The sequence below is a fragment of the Branchiostoma lanceolatum genome, chromosome 7, assembly GCF_035083965.1.
Source record: "Branchiostoma lanceolatum isolate klBraLanc5 chromosome 7, klBraLanc5.hap2, whole genome shotgun sequence".
NCBI classification, from domain to species: domain Eukaryota; kingdom Metazoa; phylum Chordata; class Leptocardii; order Amphioxiformes; family Branchiostomatidae; genus Branchiostoma; species Branchiostoma lanceolatum.
This window is the reverse complement of record NC_089728.1, coordinates 12,505,583-12,527,152: the sequence shown is the minus strand read 5'-3', so window position 1 is coordinate 12,527,152 and position 21,570 is coordinate 12,505,583. Positions and strand designations below refer to the sequence as shown.

The window sequence follows — 21,570 nt, the reverse complement described above, 5'->3', positions numbered from 1 at the left end:
CACCGCTCCTGAATGTAGACCTGCTGATCCTGCATAAAGATGTGTTAAGACCCTAAATCCTAAGACTAGCACTTCTACCCCACGTACTATCATGTTTCATCCCACTCTACAAATCCTCCCAAAAGATTCTTCCCAAACTATCTACAACTATGCATGTAAAAATTAGATGCTAATACTTTTGATTTTTGTTTCCAAGGGGCATTAATTTTGATGACCTTATCAATCTTAAATCTGCACTATGGTTCCCCCTTGGTTGGAATATAAACATATACGCTGACCGCGAGATTCAGGGTACATAGTGGCAGAGGACTGCAGCGAGGGAGAGAGAAACAAACATTACACAAAACACGTGGGGAAAAAGTGTACTGCCAAACTGCAAGGCTTCCCACAGGAAAACATACAAAGGAAACAAAGTTATCAGGAATAGTATAGTACAAAATATAGTATAGAGGGCTACTTCCATAGCATTACATTCCTTTCTACCAGACACCCCTCTAAAAACATCCATGCAACTACAGTTATTCCATGATGCACGCCAACTTCAGAGGTTTTGTTTCGTTAGGATGTTATCTACAGTTATAGTGGCTATAACTTTTTACCACTACCATCTTTAAGGCGTACCCCCGTCAAAACTGGACTTACACAACACCATTTTTTCTTTCGATCTAAAATGGTGCCCAGAGGGTCAAGTTTACCTTTCACGTGATTTGCCGGCACTACCACCTAAGGATTGGCATAACGGACCCTGACTCAGCGAGAGGAGAGACCAGGCGGGCTCTACGGACCACCAGACCAGAGACCAGACCCAGATCAGTCATCCTCAGGACGGCCCGGAGGTGGCATGGCAGGTCCACTGTCATCCTCACTCAGCCTCACCATATTGCCATCGTTGGATCCCAGCATGGGCTTTTGGAAGAACCAGGAGGGGGGGCTTGTCTAACCAATTGGACCCACCACAGTTCCTGGGTAAAAGATTTGACTTTTCCAATGTTTAACAAACTGTGTGCCCACAAGTTTAAGAAACATTTACCAATCTTTGTTTCTTTTTTTCAGTAAAAAAGATGCCAATATTTTAACATTCTGTAGCATTTCTGGTGGTCTGCAATTTTTTTGTCAAATTGAAAGGCACTAGCCAGGATATGAATAAGTGATGTAAAAGGGATGTACTTTTGTTTCTTCAGAAAAGAAGGAAAAAATTGGAACATGACTTTGCTTGAAGCAAGAAATTTTCATCATGCAATAGCAAGGATTGGCAATTTTAGACATCACATTTTCAAGGCAAAAGTTTCAGAAAAACAAAAAAAAGGTTGCATCAAACAAAAAAAGCTCTACAACAGTGAAGGTTGCAGAATGATTTGGGGTGAGAAGTTCTGACACAGACAAAGCTGCCACGGGGACAGCATTGTCATGACAGACACAAGGTAGATGATGGCGATCGATCAGTCAGCCTCTCAGACACAGACACTGGATGATGGCCCCACACGTAGGCTGCCATGGATCGGAACCTAGACCTCTTCTCCTTAGTACATGGCAAACGGTCACCCCGCACCGGCCTAACCCTCAGTCCTACTGGCCCTCAGTCCACAAGAGCACCTTTAGCCATTACCAGACACAGTGTGGCAGGGCTGGGGGGTCCCAGCCCTCACCCTGACACCAGACCCCTGGCCTCAGTGGGAGAGGAGAGGAGATACGGTCCAACCATCGCTCTTTGGGGAGGGAGGGAATACATCAGAGTTAGGACAGGACCTGAAGTTTGGGAAGTGGGCAGCTTTTCTCAAGAATAAGACCAAAAAATCAAAAGGTGCCATCAGGTTTTGAATCAAAGCAATCCACCTTTCAATTCAATACTTTTGTGGTCTGTGAATAAGCTCAAGTAAAATCTACAATCTGCTGGTTTTAAGCTTCATGCACAATCCAAGCTAACTTGTGATATTAACCCCCACTGTATCTCCCAAAATTGAACATCTTTTGGAAATTTGGAAGAGAAGAAACTGCCCACTTTTAACATCCAATCAGATACACTACCTTTTCCACCAAGTCCGTAACACACTGCAAATTTTTGCTATTTTGAAGAACTGTACAACTGAAATCTTCATCAACAAAGACAAACCAAGAAGACAACAGTGGTACATTTCCACAACAGCAAAATATATTTCAGTGCAGTTTGCTAGAGACTTGGCAGAAGCGTCAGTGGACAAGAACACATGTTTGTACCAGCAGCCACACCCAATTGTACACTCACCTGCCAGCTACAGCGACTGGACAAGTTCTCCACGATCAGACGGTAGTCGGTGCGGACAGGCGGCCCATACCTACAAACAAAACAGTTGCAATTCCCTTACAAGATCTCAGTACAAGAACATATTCAATTCCAGACTGAATCAAAACACTTAAAAATTTGCAGTTCTCTGAATGGTTTTGCAGTGTGTTAGACCTGACATTTACAAGAACATACATGTAGATGCTTTTTGATACCGCTTTAGAATTTCTCTGCTTTTTCCATGTTTAAGTCAGAGTGTGAGAATATATGTATGTATCATTATCTGCATTTTGCAATGTATGAAATATAATAAATAGTCTTCAAATCATTTGTCATGCTATGTTAGTGATCAGTAAATATTGAGCCATATCTGATGTGATGATTACATACATAAAGTGCATGCCAGGAACCCAGTACACAAATGAACAAAGGGCTCCAAGAGGCTGCCACCAGTCATGGGTATGAGAAGCAACACTTCTTGACTTTTCAACTTTCACGCTAACACATTTTCTCTTCCTGTTTCATTCTTTTTTAATTATAAACTGTCATTTGCTGCCAAACCATACAATAATCTATTCTCACTTTTGGATGATAAGCAACCTAGGTAAGAACTCAGAAGACCAACCAAGATTACTCACTACTTTTGATTCTGACGATCTATACTTCCGCCAGACTTTAACAAGTTCTCAGCCAGTCCACCCACAAATGCACTTTTCCCATCTAAAACTGGTGGCTGCCCGCAAGAGCCAAAAAAGCACCTTCCATTAACTGTTTCTCATTCCTTGTTGACATCTTAGTCCCATGGTGGCCAGAGAAAAACACTGTATGATCTAGACTTCAAAGGGATATTGACTTGTCGTGTCCAGTGTCAACACTCAGGAATCATCATGTAAAGACTGTCTTTCGCCAATAATGCCAAAGTTCACTAACATCAAAATGCCATTAGAACCTCTCATGTCTTGCTTGCTGGGTTTTTCTTCTTTGTTGGTCAGTGAAGTTCCATCTACCTTGGTTTAAATCTGTATTGACCAATCCCTCTTGCACTTGTTAAACAAAATGCTTCTCCCATGAATAGTAACATTCTCTTCAGAAAGAAATCTTTCACACAATGCCCAAGTAGACCTTTTGACTCCAAGCAGGCATAGTACATTACATACCGAATTAACAAATCACAATCTTAATGATATGGGCATCATCAAGGACACATTCTTGTAATATCTTAGTTGTCAAATTTGGATTGAGCTTGTAGCTAATCCAACCAGGTGCAATTTCCATCAGAAAAATATTAACATGGTTGTCAAATTTGCTTTTTTGGCTTGAGGATTTTAAAGCCAAGTGCAATTTTGATCAGAAAAAAATTTTGATAAAAAAGAATGGCTACTTTGAGGATGTGCCAAAATATACGAAATACATGTTGAAGGCAGGAGGGTTGTGTTTGTAGTTACGTCTTTTTCTCTGACCTGTTCCTGCTATCCGACCCTCGGCCGCCTCCACTGCCTCGGCCGCTTCAAGGAATGAAAAACAAACATTAATGGAGGTCCAAGCATCATATGAGAGTCACAGGTCAAACTGTACACAGGCAGTTTGTGAATGCGATGGTCTGTTCCTCAAAAAACCTCATTCATACCAGTACTTTTTCAAAACAACACAGCTGGTTTGTTTTTGATGGTTTGATTATGGGTGTGTTTTTTAAACAATCTTAGCTTTGATAAAGGCTAGATAGACAATTTTCTGCTGTGAGGTATACATGCATGATTTTTGAGAAGGAATGAGGTTTTTCCCCAGGAAACTGGGAATGGAACAGACTATCAGGTGTCCCCGCTGCTTGGTGCATTAAGTCCAAAGTGGCTGAATGCTGTCGACAATGGATTGGCACTGGTTTGGCAATGGTATGACCATGGCTCTGGGTGGAATTCCCCGATTGGTGGGCCAGGGACCATGGCATGGGTCGGGAGAGGCACTGTTAAAAACAAATATATCACATCAGATGAGTGGCTTGCATTGGAGTGTGAGCCTGGCTCTAGGTTCAGTTCAGTAGATAACTGTAGTGGTGGCCATACCTATCACGCCCCGGCGGAGGATACATGAATCTGCCACCAGAGCCTCGAGGAATCCCACGAGCATGCTCTACAGACACCCTGGAGGAATGAGACACGCACAGTTCAGAGATACAGGAAAGGGTACAGAGTAGACGGTGGTTACGTACTTGTCTAGCCAGCCAGGCCGATAGCCATAGCCTCCCCCGCGAAAACCGCCTCCACCCCTGGCGGGACCACGGGCATTCTCAACAATAACCCTGCAAAATGGAGGTGGACACCTTAGTCATGGATTGGACCCTGAGTGGGAGTGGCAAAATCCTGGATAAAACTGACAATAAGACATACATAAAAAGTATTAAGCAGTTCCATGAATTTCTTTCAAACAGGCACATTACACTTATTCGTTTCCCTTTCTGCAGAACATTACCAATTCTTTCAATGCAAATCTACAAACTAGAAATGTGTCCACCTATCTTGCAGATGAAAAGGAGTCAACATACAAAATTCATAACACCTAACCAGTAACAATTTCACTTAAGTTATCTTTACTATTTTCAGCTTCCTTTACTTTCAAAATGGATTCTAAACATTATTTCATTCTTTCTTTCATAATTTGAATTGCAACAGTATTATAGGCAGTATTTGTTGATTCAAACAATGTAGCATGTTGTCTATCCTCTATGTTACCTCTCCCCACACAGCTCCTTGCCATTCAGTTCATACACAGCATCATCTGCATCACGGGGGTCATCGAACTCCTGCAACACAAATATTATTTGCTATGACCCTCATTTAATCTTGAAGACATCATCTAACGATTCTAACCCCAATTCTTGGATGTCAAATTGTGTAGACAACATTTCCAACATACAGGACAACAGACTTTGTCCACTTTATTGTCACTATAATCACAATACAAAACAGGTAATTACCATCACATGCATATGCATTTTTACATGAAAGACAATTGTCTAACTAAGAACAACCAAGTTAATTATGTATACAGTAAAATGTGTGAGCAAAAATGGTGACGAGTTAGTACAAGACTTACCACAAAGCCAAAGCCGTTCTTCAAGTTGATTTCCCTGATCCTCCCATAGCCTCTGAAGAATCTCTCGACATCTTTCTCTCTAGCATGGTATGGCAATCGTCCTATATACACACGACTACCCATGTTTCTGCAAATAAATAGAAATTGCTTCAATAAAAACCGGTAACAGGTCAACTCACCCCCAAAATTTACCACCAACTCGCCCCAAATTACGGCTTATCAAACTTGGTTTCATATGCATATATCCTACTTCTAAATATTAATTGACATGCTAAGAAAGCCTTGTGACTCTAATATCAACTTCTCTGGTCTGCATTTAACGCCGATGGATGCAGGAAGCGCCGGCGGGCCATGTTGCATGTCGGCCCGCCGAGTTTACCGGGACATGCGCCCGCTCACTGTAATCTCAAGCATGGCTGACTGCTGGCTCAAGTTATTATTCAAGTTCACGCTCCAAGATGCTTAGTTTCCTAGCATATAGACGTCAGCAGTCTTTTGGATCGCCATGCTTGAGACTAGAGCTAGCGGCCTTGCACGGTGTAATGGTGGGCCGACATGCCGCCAGCGAATCGCGAGTTCTTTGCTAAATGATCCTAAATACGTCAAAAAAAGTAAAATTAAGGTCAGTTGGTTTTGTTAGCATGTAAAGTAATATTTACAAGTAGGATTCATGTAGCCTGAATTCAATCAAGCCTCCTCTGACTGCTGGCCGCCCTGTAACCGCCTCGCAACCCAAGGGGAGGGGAGAGAAACCCCCGGACAGCTGGAGTTTGCGTTATACAGAGTAGGATTCATGCATATAAAACCAATTTTTAATAAGTTCTAATTTGGGGCGAGTTGGTAGTTAATAGTTGGGGCGAGTTGGACTTGGGGCGAGTTGACTAGGATTCATAAAAACCCAATACAAAGTAGTCCTGATGCTTTTCATATAAACTGATGCAAATCAGAATTGTACAGTAGCATTTTTAATGCATAATTTAAAGGGCCAGGAAAATATGTTTATATTTGTGACCATGTCTAAGTCTTTAAAGTTTATGCATATGCACCGCAAGGTCCAGGTCCACATTGAAAAACGCAAGTCCTTTAAATTTGTTGCCCAAAATTATGTAGTCCGGGAAAAAAAGTGGTCAACAGACAAAACATACCTGTACAGGGAAACGTTTTAGCTACCTTGATGAACTATTTCTACATTCTAGCTTAACATTCTTAGACGCTATAATTTGCCAGACAGAGATTGGAAATTTTCCAGTACGATGCCAATTTTGCAACGTCAGACGTTTGGCGGACGCATCGATGGAGCGAAGCTGGAACAGCGGTGGGGCGTAGCCAACGCTAGCTGGGCTAGGTATGTTGCATACACGCAGCAAAAATATTAAACTTACTCCAAACGTACAGCTTGTTTCTTCCCACCTTCACTTTCTATTATCAATCTTTATACTGTTCATGAAAGTTCTTGGTTGTATAGGGATAAAATAACAACAGTGCCGCCCACATTGGCAAAAGACGCTAACATCGACCTTTGTCCCCGAATAACCGTCGAACAAATTATGTCGATTGAAAACGACGTTAAAAGCTATATATTACATATCTATCCAAATATAACCACACAAAAAGTGTCTCGGGGATGTAAACTTATTTTACAACGGAGTAAATTAATAAAAGAGTCAAACGTAACGGTAGGATGCAGCGGATTCTAACTCATCTTACCTGCAAGTTTCAGTCCCTAAAATGGCGTCCTTCTTCCTCGCTTGCTTTTGTATGACGTAGTTCCCAGGAGTCAGTGCGCTAATTCAGGGTTGGCGGGGTCAAATTATCACGTGACAAACATGGCGACAAGAATGTGAAGATTTGCACTTTTGCTAAGTTCTCGGTAAATTGCTACCTTTCCTCATCCGTTTTTCCACGAATACAACTCTATTGCTTATCCAGAAAATAGGTACAGTATTTTGAAACTGCATACGTGACTGCTAATGCTGTGTTAGCAATTTGGGGGTCGATTTATGAGCATGTGCCTGTTATAATTTTTGTGTGCCCTTGGAAATCGGAACAATGTACAATCATCATCATCACCATTACAATGAGGTTCAATAAGCTAGTTCGGAGTTGCTACTACGCATGTGCAGTGTCAAAGGTGAAGGCCCCCGCGACGAAAACAAGACCCGTCTGGGCGTTGTTATGCAAATCGAGACAATGTCGAGGCGAGCACTGTTTCCGTCGCGGGGGCCTTCATTTTTGACACTGCACATGCGTAGTCGGAAATACGATTGGGCTTATAAAGCTAGTTCGGATTTGCATCGGACTGGCATCTAAACAGTCCTCGTCTCGACATTGTCTAGATTTGCATAACAACGCCCAGTCAGGTTTTGTTTACGTCTCAGGGGCCTTTACCTTTGACACTGCACATGCGTAGTCGGAATTACGAATGGGCTTATTCAAGCTGGTATGATTGGTAAGATCAAATGAAAAGCGTTCAGTAATCACATTAGAGTAGTGAAGTGCATCCGTGTAATTCACTAAATGGATGACAAACAATAGTCGTCACCAATTAATAGAGAAATGCTGAAATCCTGTCCTATATTTATAACTTGTTCTATGATGTATAATTTTGTGACATGGTTTGAGCATCCATTTTTGGAAGAAGTTAATTTTCGCTAGGCAAGTAGAAGAGGCCATTTTATTGGTCTGTGTCCTTGAAAATACAATTTCTGTTGTGCTTCACCACATTCTATCTACTGCAACAGATCACAGTACTGATGCCGTTTCTTTATTTCAAGCACAGACCTCAGCTGAAACAACTGAGTGCAGCATGGCTTTACGGGCTCTCGCAGCAGTCTGGAACACAACCCTTCACAGCAGATGCAAGATGGCGCTGTTACAACCGTCCTGGAGCCAACCCTCTATGAAGTGCAGCTTTAGCAGTTTATTCCAACCATTCAACATCATGGAACAGAAAGTGTCATCAGGATTTCTTCAGAGAAGCCTGCTACCACCCCAGATGACACAGGTAGCCGGCTACAAGTACAAGGTCTACCCCAGACTGAGGTGTCGGTCGTGCTACTTCCTGAAGATCCGAGGGGTGCTCCATGTGCACTGTAAGACCCACCAGCGGCACAAGCAGATACAGTTACCAGAGCCCAAGAGAAAGCCCAATGGGTTTGAAGACACATGGGGCCACAAGAGACTCAATGTTTAACTCTAGCAACATAGACATGTAAGGAGTTGCATATATAACTAAGAATTGAAATTCCCAGTTCTACAGCTTTAAGAATCTTTGCATTGTAGCAGTCTTAAACAGTATGACTTCAAGATCACGACTGGAGCATCTTGAATAAACCACCACTATATCAAGCACAGACTCACTTGTTGTTTATTATTACTTATACAGAATTAGTCTTACAAATGTAATGGGATGGCATGCTCCTGTTAGTCCAGAAAAGCTCATTGCATCTTGGCGCTCCAATTATGTCAAACCTCTGGCTTAAGCACAAGGCAACCAGAAAGACACCAATTTAAAGATATGATGGACAAGCGAGGCAAAACTTAAAATTAAAAAGCTTACTTGGCTAATATATAAATATACCCCAAAGTCAAGTTCTCACTCCTTTAAATAAGTACGTCATAGTTCAGTGTTCTCCCACCATTTGCAAGTTGCGCCGTGATGACAACTCCTTGCCTGATGAATGAATTAATCAACTGTAATAGCTATAGGTAACAATAGGTGACACCAGGTCCCGCTGTCACCGTTCCGGCGTTTCCCAACCAGAATCAATAGAGCTTTTCGATCTGGCTTTCCTGAGGATAAATTTCGAGGAATTTTCCGAAGTCAAAGCTCACCAACTTGTTGATTCCCTTGAATTCGTTGGAAAATGCATCCTCAGGAAAGCCAGATCGAAAAGCCCCATTCATTCTGGTTGGGAAATGCCAGATCCTGACATCACCTATTGTGACCTATCAATTGATGAACTTAATCATCAGGCCAGTAGCCAAGTTGCAAATGGCGGGACGAGCCCTGAACTATGACAGACTTACTAGTACATGTATGTAAAACAAGTGAGAACATGACTTAGTGGTACATTTTTCAAAGTTTAGTACTAGTACGTTTTAAGCTGCCCTTTAAAAAGAACACAGCTTTGGGAAACACTTACTTTAATAGGGACTTATATACACTGGGTCAGCACACCACCAGACATGTTAGCCTCCTGTGCAGGCTTCCTATAACGGCGGCGATAACGGCGCACCCCTCGGCTACACAACTCCCTCGGCTACACAACTCCCTCGGCTACACAACTCCCTTGCCGGCATTAGAGACCCCCCCCCCCCCCCCCCCCCAAATATATATGCCGCCGTTATAGGAAGCCTGCACAGGAGACTACAGACATGTAGATTTGTTTACACTTTAATTCTATGGCTTTATCAGTCATAGAAGCAATGTTGAAGACCAAGGCAGTCTCTATTTAACCTCATTGATAAGATAAATATCACTACTAGTATAGAGCCATCCTTTATACTATAGAAGTAAATAATAACAAATAATACAATACACCACAGTATATATGTTATATAATTGAGATAGTCTGTATGAAGCCTGGTCCATCTGAGCAGGGCAAGGGTATTGGACAGTTTTTGTAAGAGTTACCATGGCATCCATTTACAATTATGTCGTGTTGTGTGTCCAGTTCAGTTGCAGGAACTGAAAGCTGGCACAATTAAGGGGAGGATGCAACTGAGTGTTTTGTCATTTTCGGAGAACAGCAGGATTTTGCCCAGCATTCATCGTTTAACGAAGTCTTGTTGGTGACAAGGACAAAAATTAGGGCCTTTGTGTCATCTTGACTAATATGATTGACATGTTTAATATTTGAAAAAAGTTATCATATACACACGTTGAGCGATTAGCCTGGACAAATTTTACAATACTGTACTATGTTTATTAAGTTATACATTTGTACTGTCTTTTCCTAATCTGTCAAATGTATGTAATTATCTCACAAACTAAGTATATCTTACACAGTAAACGTTACAATAGGCAGGTTGAATATAGCATGTAATGTCAACATTTCATTCAATTCCACTTAATTGATTAGTGATTGACTATCAATTACTATTTTGGTTTCATTTCCACTACATAAATACATGAACACTACTATATCATAGTCCGAAAGCCATAGCAGGTTCCAAGGCAGACCACTCCTGTTCTTTGGTAAGTTTTACTGCCTCTCTTACACAGGAGCATATACTGTACTAGTAACGCTTGTTCAGTACCATGTACATTATTTTTTTGGGGTTGTCTTATAAGTGCTTTCATAAAGATGGCATGAGTTCTTTTTTTTAAGCTTTTTTTTTTTTGCAAACACTGAACAGCCTAGACAGAAGTGTTGCTCAACTTTTATAAAGTGTTACATGAGATACAGTACTTCTAGTAAACATCCAGAAACACATCACTTGTAACACATGGATTATAATGAACAGATTCTACTACCTATCATATCACAGTACAAATGTTAATGGAGGTAATTTGTTCACAAGAATATTAAATAACATGCTCTTGTACTGTCCTTACATTCATCCACTGTGCTAGACACAACGTAACAGGAGAAATGAAATGAACGTCTGGTAATGAAAATAAATGTAACACAGCATACAAATAATTTCTAATGAGTCTTCCACTTGTTGCTGTGTTTTTCAACGTTCAGTTTTTAAAATGGGGAACAGCAGACAGTAACCAGTGAATGTGTGCTGTTACAAGACAAGAAACAATCCCTACCCCCGGTTCTTCTTCATTTGGCAAATTAAAAAGTTAGCAAATTAAATCAGGTAATACACATGTACTCCTGCATTAGTCCACCTGTTTGCCAATAGTAGTGTAAAATATCAATAAACTAGTATATGTTCATACTAATATTTGTACAACTGATTTCCCTATACCTGATACATTTGCAGACTGGCTATCACTACTAGTATCAGTGCCACACATGTATGTGTGATATACTAGTACTGACTTTCTTGAGTCCAATAGTACTGAGACAAATCATTCTTACACTCTGCTTTTTGCAGCTAAGCCTAAACAGGAATTAAGTTATTACAATGATTCTCTCTTTGTTACTGCTATAATAAATCTAACATGATAATAATAATATTTGTAATCATCAGAAACATAGAAGAGCTAATAACATTAAATGCATATTAGGAAACTTTGCTTACTGGCCTCATGTTACCGTACTTGCATCACAATACTTATAGACTATTACAGTATGTTTTTGCACAGTTCTATCTCTAGTCACAGCTAACATAGCGCTCCTCCTCCCTCTTGTGTTCGGGGAGCCCCGGGTGTTGCCGTGTGGTAGTTGTTAGCTGCAGTGCCTGCGCCTGGCCGTACTGCTGCCCATACAGCAGGTTATAGATCCCCTCCACCGTCTCCACACTGTTGACTGCACTCACCATCTCCTGTGGGTTAGTGGTGCTGGGGACCGAGGCACCCGGGTACTGGTGCCCCTCCAGGTTGGCGGCAGACTCCGCGTGGGCACGCTTGTGCTTGTTGAACGCCTGGCGGACCGGCGTCTTGAAGTCACACATGTCGCAACGATACATTTCACCTGGAGGTGAAAGGATAGGAGAAGTTTAATAGTGTGTTTGTATGAAAAATCAGCACTTAAATAAAGAGGGTGTGTGCTCTCTAGCAACAACGATGTAAGTGATGTCAGCCTGGCAACCTGGAATATAGAAGTTGCCAGGTAAAGTTGGATTTGCATGTGCAAATACATTACATTTGCAAATATGTAGGCCTGACTCTTTTAGTCACATACAAACAGCCTATAGAGGTAACTGCCACTGCCACTAATTGACATCAAGGTCATGAGACACACTAAGAGATAAGGCTGGTTTCAACTCTGTATATCAACTAAAAATGTTTATAAAGGGAAGAATTTCTTACCAGTATGTTTTTTCCTGACATGGATGTCCATGCACTGTTTCTGGATACAACTGAGAAGAAGAAAGTGATGTTAGCTACATGTTAGTCAATTGTACGAAAGGAATACAGTAAGCAACTTAAATCTAATACATTTATGCATCTGAAAACTTGGAGCTCAGAGGAAAAGTTTAATCTGGCAGTACCAGCATTCACTCTCTAATCCATATCCAATTATTCCAACTCTGCTTTTAAGTTGTTCTTCTAGTTCAGCATTATCCTTTTAAATCCAAGAACCAACAAATCAAATTGGTATAGCCTATATATAGCAAAGATGGCCACACACCTGTAGTCACACCAATTACACTTGTAAGGGTTCTCGTCCTTATGTCTCCACCGGTGTCGCCTGAGGCAGCTACGGTCCACGGTCGCGTAGTCACAGAACTCACACTTGAACCTCTTGTCTCCTGCAACAATGCACAAAATCCATTGATACTGGTAACTTGGAGTTTGTCAAAGGGAACAACCTTAAAGAGGCAATCAGAGAAGGCAGACTTCACCCCTTTACCTTTCAGTCCCACAGGCAGAATAGCTGCACTCAGGATGTATGACAACTCTGCATTTTGTAGATTTACTTGTTTTCGACGGGACTTCATTTCCAGGTAGAAGGAAAATCACACTGTACTATGTAATTGAAAAATTTGGTAGTACAGACATTAGTAATACGATAGAAACGCAGTGTTATGAAAATAAGACCACCGCAAACGTACTATAAGATTTACAGTATATAGGGAATTACATTCCCTTGGAGAGGAGTACAAATAAGTAGGAATACTATAGCTACCTAGCATACTAGGATGGTGTGATACGGTCATACTGGCTAATTATGTAGATTCAGATACAGATGACTGATTGAGAGAGAACATAAGTGAAGATGACCAAAAACTGCCATTACTTTGGGTGCTAAGTACAAAAGTTACCTTTGTGAGTCCTCATGTGCAGTTCCAGCCCTGCCTTCCTGCGAGTGGCGAACCCGCACACGTCACACATGAACCGCTTCTCGTCAGTGTGGACGATCTGGTGCTTCTGTAGAATCTACATGTACACAACAAAGGTACGAACATTTTCAGGCAGGGCACAGGCATAGCATTCAGAAAATCTAGATTACAGGTACATTGAGATTAAAAACGTTTATAAGTTTGAAGAGAAATAACCATACCACCAAAAAAAGGAGCATAGCCTCTCATTTGACATGTGAAATTTCACTACATCTTCAGCAACAAGTTGAAATATACAGCTTCAACTCAATGTGATCACTTTAAGTATAACAGCAGATGCTATATTATATAGCAACCATGAAAGTACATGTGTAGTGTACTACGGTATACATATGGCTTTTGTTGTTCGTACAGTATGTCAGTAATTACCTTTTCATCCTTGAAAGTCTTGGTGCAATGGTTACACTTGAGCCTGGGTCCTTCTGGCTGGATACGCTTCCTGACCTGAGGGTGGTCACTGTGCATGTCCCTCTTATGAGCCTGGGGAAACAGCGGGAAGACAAGGTGTTTTTACAGCATCCTGGGGTAATAACTTTGGCTATAAGACCTTTTTACAACATGCAGGTTTAGCATCTTCTGTTTGCCTGTAACTCAATATACAAAATGTAGCACAGCCACAACTATAAGGAGGAAAAGCATGCTAGTACAGCATCCTGGTTAATAGTTATGTTTAATATGCAATAATCATATCTTAACTGGTACAATAATACACAACTGAGTTAACCAAACCAGTGCCTGCCAACTTCAAACAACACAAGAGATTACAGACCAGTAATACTCTTCAGTATCTCACCTCCTTGTTTCTTTTGTGCTTGAAGCCTTTCCCACATATCTCACAGCCGAACGGCTTGTCGGCAGTGTGGACAGACATGTGCCTGTTCAGGTCCCCCCTCTTCAGGGAGTTGAACCCACAGATGACGCACACGTGGGGACCCTGGATGTTGTGCTCCCGGTACATGTGGCGGAAGATCTTGTTCCACTCGGTCTCGACCTGATCGCAGTGCAGACACTTGAAGTCCTTCCCCTCCTTCTGGTGACACTTGGTGTGGAGCTGCTGTTCCTCCTCCACAGAGAACCAGGTGAGGCAGGTGGGGCACTGGAAGTGCTTCTGGGAGATGTACTCCTTGGGGGAGCTCTTGCAGGAGCGTTTCTTGTGCTGGAGGAGATTCCTGCGGTAGCGGAAGGCGCTGGTGCACTGGTCGCACTTGAAGGGTCGGGCGTCGGAGTGCATGAGGAGGTGTCGCTCATGCTCAGAGGCCTGCAATGAATGAATAAAGATATGACTTGAGTAATATCGATAAAAACACATTGAAGCCTTAGGCTGAACTTCACATTGTGATGATACACCTCGTGATCAGTGTTGCCTGGAGTCCAGCCTTTTTAGCTTTGGTCCACACCCAATGGTCGCCACGAACCATTGGGAATGGACCAAAGCTCACAAGGCTGGACTCAACACAAATATTCAAAATAATCAGTACTTAACACAATTACTACTACTAATTAGTATGATGCATAAAATACCTAGTAAACTGATGCAAAAGAATCACATGTGCAATCTGAACTTTCCATGTCCAGTATCTAAAAGAGGTAAGTGTGAAGTAAAAATATTACAAAGCCATCTTAAAATGTCCAATATATAAGCATTAAACGAGGTCTATCTATAGAATTTCTCCTTACATATACCTTCATGCACTTGAAGCCGCAATCCTTGCAGACGTATGGTGCGGGGACATCGTGAGCCCTGAACATGTGTCTGTAGGTCCTCCTCCAGTCTTTACTCCGCTCCTCACAGTGGATGCACTTGAACCCTTCCTCACCCTCACTGTGGCACTGCATGTGCAGCTTCTGTTCCTCCTCCCTGCAGAACTTCAGACTACAGACGTTACAGGAGTGCCTCAGGCCCCGCTGTGGGTTCCTCTTCCTCATGTAGTTGGGCCTCTTCTGAGGCTTCCTAGATTTACGCTGACGTCTTTCGGTCGGCTCTGCTTCGAAGTCAGCGTAGTCGTCGTCTGAGTCGTCATCCCCGTCGTCAGTATTCTGTACCACAAGAATCCTTCCGATGTCTTTCTGCCAACTCTCCTGCACCTGTCTTTTCTGCTTCGCCTTGCGGGATTTTTTCCCCCGCGAGGTTGCTTTGCTCGGTTTAGGTATCTTTGCCTTTGGCTCTTTGCTGCGAGCCTGGAGTCTCTTGCTGCTCTGAGGCAAAGAGGTACCGGGAGTTTCCTTCTTACGTGGCGGAATATTCAGGGCACTATCAGACAGGCTTCTCTTTAGCACCGGTGCTGATTTTTCAAACCCCCTTCTTGAGTCGCCATTCTCTGAGGCTGAGTCCTTGAAAAACATGTCACCAGGCATTTCCTCACCAGTGCTCTTGCCGACATCATTTTCCTGCATACCATTTGATTTCTCACTGGTGTCAAAGTGCATGCTATTTAGATGCGAAACGAAATTGTCCACTAAGAAGCTGTTAAACTGGCATGCTTTACATCGATAGAGGCGTAAGAGGAACGTTTCGGTGTACTCTTCCATTTGCTCATCTTGGAAGACACCGTGCAGCCGGAAGTACGGCACTGCCAACTCCGCGGGAGTGGCGATGGGAGGGTGCTCCGTCAGCATCTCCATAGTTACGGGCATTGTTTCCATGACATGTGATGCATCAATGTCGTAGACATCTGACCTATGGTATAGAATGTATTGACAGTTAACATCTAGTCCTTAACACTAACTAAAGATACAGATAACTTTGGTGACAAAAGGTGTTATGAAAACAACAGCCATCTGAATATGGTACAAGTAACTTAATTATAAAAACATTATTATGATTTTAATAGTATATAAAATACCCAATAGAAAAATACCATTGAGGCCTGAACATTATTTTCAAAGCAGTCACAAATATTTCTCAAAATTTGGACTTATGCATTCTTTTGTATATTGCTAACAGCTAACTAAACACACTAACCAATGTACTGTTGGCATAAATATTAGTAACAGAACTGTTATATGGTAAAATTGATTGAATCAGCATTATACTATTCTCCTACATAGTAGGGCCAGGTTACATATTCAACGTTGCAAATCAAATGCATTCGTGACTTTTTCTAAAAAGGATGCTGTCCAAACAAGGAATCAAGAAGAGGTCCCTTGTATAAACAATTCCCTCTGCTATAATGGGTAATTTGAAGCTTTCGGACAAGCATTTGTGAGACCCCTGAACTGATTTTCTGCGTGCATGCCATACCAATGGTGCCCTTACTTATAACCTGATTTTTTCATCTACAAAAGCACATCGGATGATCGCTATAGATGTTGCAAAGTGCGTGTGGTTCCAGGCGGGCTGGTAAGGACGTTAGAGATTCAGGAACGCCTGATTTTCGCACGGAGCCTGACCGAGATTAAGGAGTGGGAGGGGCAAAAACGCGGCTAGTTATTTCACCAAATTAACGTGTTTCACGACATTCTAATGCATGGCAAGTACCTACCGACATCTGCAAAGGTCTCTAGCTTGGTGCGTTGTTCCCCTTTCTTGGTTAACGGGGAGAATAAGGGAGACGTCTGGTGATAAAAACCCGCCGAAAAGCCAGTCTTCCCCTCCCTCACGTCGCCATTTTGGGTCACAACAGCGCCCGCTGCATGATGGGTAAAATTAATTTGCGCGGGACATTCAAAAATGTCTCACAGGAGTCTTTTGTGTCTGAAATACGTGATGAAAGTCGGCTGATTACGATGAATAACTTGCTCGAAAGGATGACAAAACGAGCCTTCTCTGGAGTCTGGACCAATAACCCCAACCTCAAAGCAGATATGTTTCCTCGCGGAAACTTTCAGCGAGTAAATCTTATGGATGACATCAACGCGCGCATTGATTTTCACCTGCTTTTGAAATAAAAAAACAAGAAACAATATTTTTTTTTACCCTTCGGCAATGTTCAATATGCGCCGATAATGTGACAATTCAGTCAGACAGCCAGGACAGCAATATAGCGGAGAGAACTTGAGTTGAGACAAAGTGAGCAGAGCCAGCATTATGTAGTCACAGTCAGTCTGCCTCATGACTCAGGAGACTCCCGTGCCCAGTGTACGGGAAACCTCTATGCGTTCTTGATGTAAACCCGGATCTAACATCATAATGATTTTAATGTTGACATCAGTGTTAGTTACCGTTTTATTGAATAGTTGTTGGTTGTAATACCATGTTTTATCGCGCTTCAATCTTCTTACATGCTTTATGGTATTCAAGTTTGAAAATGTAGATATCTTGATTTTTGCCTGCTTTGTTTTTTTTCGCCTGCGCGCACTAAATTTTGAGTCTGCAGTGGATGTCGTCCATAAAATTTACTTGCTGTGGCCTAAGAAAGGAATTTGAACGACAATGTTTCATGAATTTGGGATTGTAGGTTAGGTTGCCCAGACAGAGATAATGATATAACGTTCCTAGTAATCGATCTGTTTGTCACGCATGCATCCCTAACCCCATACCCACGTTAACAGATGAATCAAAGCTTGGCGTGACCTGTCTCCGGAGAACTCTTTTCATCGTCAAGGTGGGGCACCCCGACCAATCAAACCACGTGAATCGCATTGAAACTCAGATTCGTATCAGCCATTTCCCGACAAATCCCTTTCTAACTTGCGATTTAACGTTTAGAGAAAAGTAGTAGAAACTATTTTTTTCTACACGTGAAATCGCGGTCACTTTCAATCACTTCCAAAGTGCCAAAATTGTCAATCTGAAAACATCTTTGGAAAGCTGACACCCTCCACCATCTCACTGGGGAGTTTGTTTTGTCAGATGTAGTCGTTAACGCAAGTTAGAAAGGGATTTGTCGGGAAATGGCTGATACGAATCTGAGTTTCAATGCGATTCACGTGGTTTGATTGGTCGGGATGCAGAGATGCAAATACGCCTGCTTAACTCACGCTCCTAGCGGCCCCTACTTATTGCAGGGACGAGGGATAAAACTAGCTTGCAGGGACAGATTTCTTTAGCCTGAAATCAGTAAGTGTACATGTAATAAGGAAATAGTGAGTTGTTACAAAAGATCGTTATCTTTGATGTTATCACAGTTACAAACTACAGGGGGCCCTCTTATAACCTTTTAACTGCACCTCACATTGGCAGAAACATTAAAACAACCCATAGAACAGCCTAAGTGGCTTTACCTTATGCTTGATCACACCGTCGGCTTGAGTGGCCACCTGTTTCTTTATGAATTTCATGTATACAGTAAATACGCCCTTGAGCGCCACATGAGTCTATGGATAGCTATTAAGAGATCAACCTACTGACAGCAGGTACCATACTTTACACATCATCTTGTCATAAAGGCAATTTTTTGCGTTCGAAATAATCTTTGTTTATTGACTTGAATATCATAAAACGCTTGCAATATTTGCACAACTTTTATAGATGAACGCCAACTGAAAAAGGACCATAATTCAACCGTACTTAAAGTTGCTTATAGTAATCAAAGATTAGTATGTGATTTACCGCTTATAGCGATTGATCCCGACCCATTTCACGGCCGAACGAAGATAATGATGTGCTTAATACGTTTACAACACGTTAAACTTGGTTACCTTAATCCGACATGCAAACAAACGTACACACGGATACACGTTGCCAAGGGCTTGAATATTTCCGACTCAGTAAAGCGGAAAGTTTGTCACTTCCGTCAGCACATTTCAGACATCAGACAGAAGATTTTGAGTCTCCACACCGTGCGATTATTCAGGTATGCACAGGTATTTTTTTCCAGTAGTATCTGTGTTGTTGTTGTTGCTGTTGTTGTTGTTTACAATCCAGGTTACCTCTTAGGAAGGCAAAAAGGCTCCTCTAAAAGCTGCAAGTAAGGGCAACAAGGATCTTGTGATATTTGAACTTCCCTGGACGTCTAACACCTTTAGTATTTGATCTTATCTTATTTGGTGAATTTCTACAATTTCCAGCCTCTTAAGAACTTTAGACACTAACCCCATCTGTCCTGCTCTCATCCTCAACATGCACACTTACCCGATCGCTTAATAGCACTTGTTGTTAATCTATTTTCTTGTTAGGAAGGGTGCACAGTACAAGAGTGTAACCTGCATGGAGCAAATTATACTTAAAACCTCACCAAGCATGATCTATTGGAGGAGATGGCCACGTTACATGAAGCCGAAGTCAAGTTACCACGGGCAATACACCACCCGAAATCTTCAAAATGACATTAACTGCTGTGACCGTACATTTTTAGTTAGGCCCCCATTTCACTAGACGGCGCTCTCGCTGCGACCTACGTCGAATTTGTCTAATCCTTGATTTCATAATTGTGAATATCATGCAAACTGTAAACGTATGACTGAAAAGACAGCAAAACACGCAAAGCGTAAAAAGATTAGTTACCTTCGTCAAGAAGGTTATATTTTAATGCCGTGTCTGTGTGTCTGTTAGTGAACACGATAAGTCGAGAACGAGGGGATTGCCATGGATTGTTGTCGTATTTAGTGTGTTGGTGGGTATGTGGGAAATCTCAAGATGATTAGACTTTGGGCGAAGTACTTTGCATAATTAAGAAAAGCTTTAAAATGTGTTATATTTCATCATCAGTCTCTGTGCTAGGTAGCATGTGTTGGCGGTGTTGGTTGGAAATGGCATGTGTTGGCGGTGTTGGTTGGAAAATCTGGTGTAGTGAATGAGATAATCCCATAGTGGCATGGCTCATACCCATGGGGGCTTTCTGATAGTGGTGAAGCAGACCTGAAATGTAACAACTCACATGGCTTGCTAGACTGCAGTAGTAACAAGAGTGGTTTAGAAAAAAACACAGGCGACGTGAGGATTAGTAGGAAAGGGATGGTTGAGCCTAATTATTACCTTCACCAACAAAGTATTTTCAGTAGCGTTTGTAGCAAAATGCTACAATAGTCTTCTATGCTGAGATAACTTCTCATACTTTAGGTAACTTCTGTTATTTGTGTGGAGAAGATGATGAATTGATGTAGTTTATGCAAATAAGGACCTTTTTTTTATAATCAATGACAAACATCCTATTATTGGCGAAGGTATGAGGCTGTGAAAGTTGTTGTGAAAGTCTAGTTTTTTATCTATGAAGTTCTTTAAATCAATGACATTATATAATGTCCTTGGTTAAATGCTCTGTTAAATTTTACGTTTACGTTGCAGCGCGATCACAGCAAGGACATCACAGCGAGGTCGCCGCCCTAGTGGATTGGGGGTGTTACAAATGACAGGGCTTTGGCTCTCAATGCGGCTTCTAATGTAGAGGACAAACGCAACGCATGGTTAAAGAGGCTGGCAAAAAATTCGAAATCCAATAACACAAAAACCAGGAAAGCTGACTGGGATGGATAGAATGAAGACTTTGTTTCTGGCGAACCGTTTTCAGTGAAGCGATTTGTAGACTAACCATTAGTATTGAAATGAACTTGTGAGAGTGTATTCATTTGGTATGTTTGATTTACCATGGCCACCCCAATATAGGTTTCTATTCCGAAACACCAACTTGCGTTGGGCAACAAAGTGTGTCATTCGTGTTATGTTGCGCCTGACTCGCACCTTTAATTGTATAAAACGCGGACAAAGCCGTACAGCCTCTTTGAAACTGTTGGTTCCTACAGTCCCATCAAACGTGTTTCCTAATCTATTAGACATGGGGTGACGGGCAGGCCAGTAAACGCACTGCTAGCTGTGGTTGATAGCCTGTTTTCACTCAGTGTCCCGACTTGGTCCTTTTGTACGTCATGCTTCCGCTTGTTGTTGACTGTCTGCCAAGTTTTTCCCTCTCATCGTACGCCGTGTCACGTACAAGATTGTTGACACACATGGGCAATCTTAGTTTTTGAAAGAATATCGACAGCTGGATTGAAGTTTGGTATTAACTCAGGAGTGTCAGCCCCTTTTTCATTTTCAATGCATACAGGTCCTTCCAAGCTTCGAAAGGGATAAAATAATGAAAGAATATTAGACCTATCCTGTCATATGCCATAGTTTGAGGAGTTTGATGACTTCTTTGTTTAATTCGATACAACATATGTTATGGAATTACTCGGCCGTTCAATAATACATGTAAATGATGTCAATGTGCGGGACTCAACAGCCAGGTCTGCGCAAAATGTCATCCTCTCTGTGCTTTCGTGAATTCCATTGATGAAATGATGAGAGGAACCCTTAATTACTATGTTATGTTCTGGTCGTGGTATCTCATGAAGTGGGTAGTTTAAGAATCCTCCTCCTTAGCTTTCAGCAAGGACGC

General features: G+C 41.8%; 2 protein-coding genes and 1 long non-coding RNA gene across 12 annotated transcripts in view; 1 reads left to right on the top strand and 2 right to left on the bottom strand.

Annotated features, from left to right (window-relative positions):
• LOC136439394 (serine/arginine-rich splicing factor 4-like) overlaps window positions 1-21,570 on the bottom strand; it is a 39,451-nt gene that overhangs the window by 3,014 nt on the left and 14,867 nt on the right. For 2 of the 10 annotated variants that reach the window (XM_066434806.1, XM_066434812.1), the window contains exons 1-6: window positions 7,058-7,170; window positions 5,351-5,477; window positions 4,987-5,057; window positions 4,467-4,556; window positions 3,706-3,765; window positions 2,243-2,312 (exon numbers count right to left, since the gene is read on the bottom strand). In XM_066434806.1, coding sequence (XP_066290903.1) covers window positions 2,243-2,312; window positions 3,706-3,765; window positions 4,467-4,556; window positions 4,987-5,057; window positions 5,351-5,473 — 414 coding nt within the window. In that variant the 5' untranslated portion in view covers window positions 5,474-5,477; window positions 7,058-7,170. Of the gene's footprint in view, window positions 1-2,242; window positions 2,313-3,705; window positions 3,766-4,320; window positions 4,399-4,466; window positions 4,557-4,986; window positions 5,058-5,350; window positions 5,480-7,054; window positions 7,171-21,570 lie in introns of those variants that run through there. The other 8 variants (XM_066434810.1, XM_066434813.1, XM_066434809.1 and 5 more) reach the window with 7 other exon arrangements.
• Window positions 7,172-8,318, top strand: LOC136439396 (uncharacterized). Its single transcript, XR_010756519.1, has 2 exons — window positions 7,172-7,286; window positions 8,130-8,318. It is a non-coding gene; the product is annotated as an uncharacterized lncRNA (long non-coding RNA).
• LOC136439392 (zinc finger protein 431-like) lies at window positions 9,894-16,973 on the bottom strand. The gene is made up of 8 exons (XM_066434803.1): window positions 16,798-16,973; window positions 14,999-15,992; window positions 14,109-14,573; window positions 13,685-13,795; window positions 13,238-13,352; window positions 12,604-12,724; window positions 12,282-12,331; window positions 9,894-11,943 (listed from the first exon to the last, which is right to left on the bottom strand). Exons 2-8 carry the CDS (start codon window positions 15,956-15,958, stop codon window positions 11,624-11,626), a joined length of 2,142 nt encoding a protein of 713 aa, XP_066290900.1. The 5' UTR covers window positions 15,959-15,992; window positions 16,798-16,973; the 3' UTR covers window positions 9,894-11,623.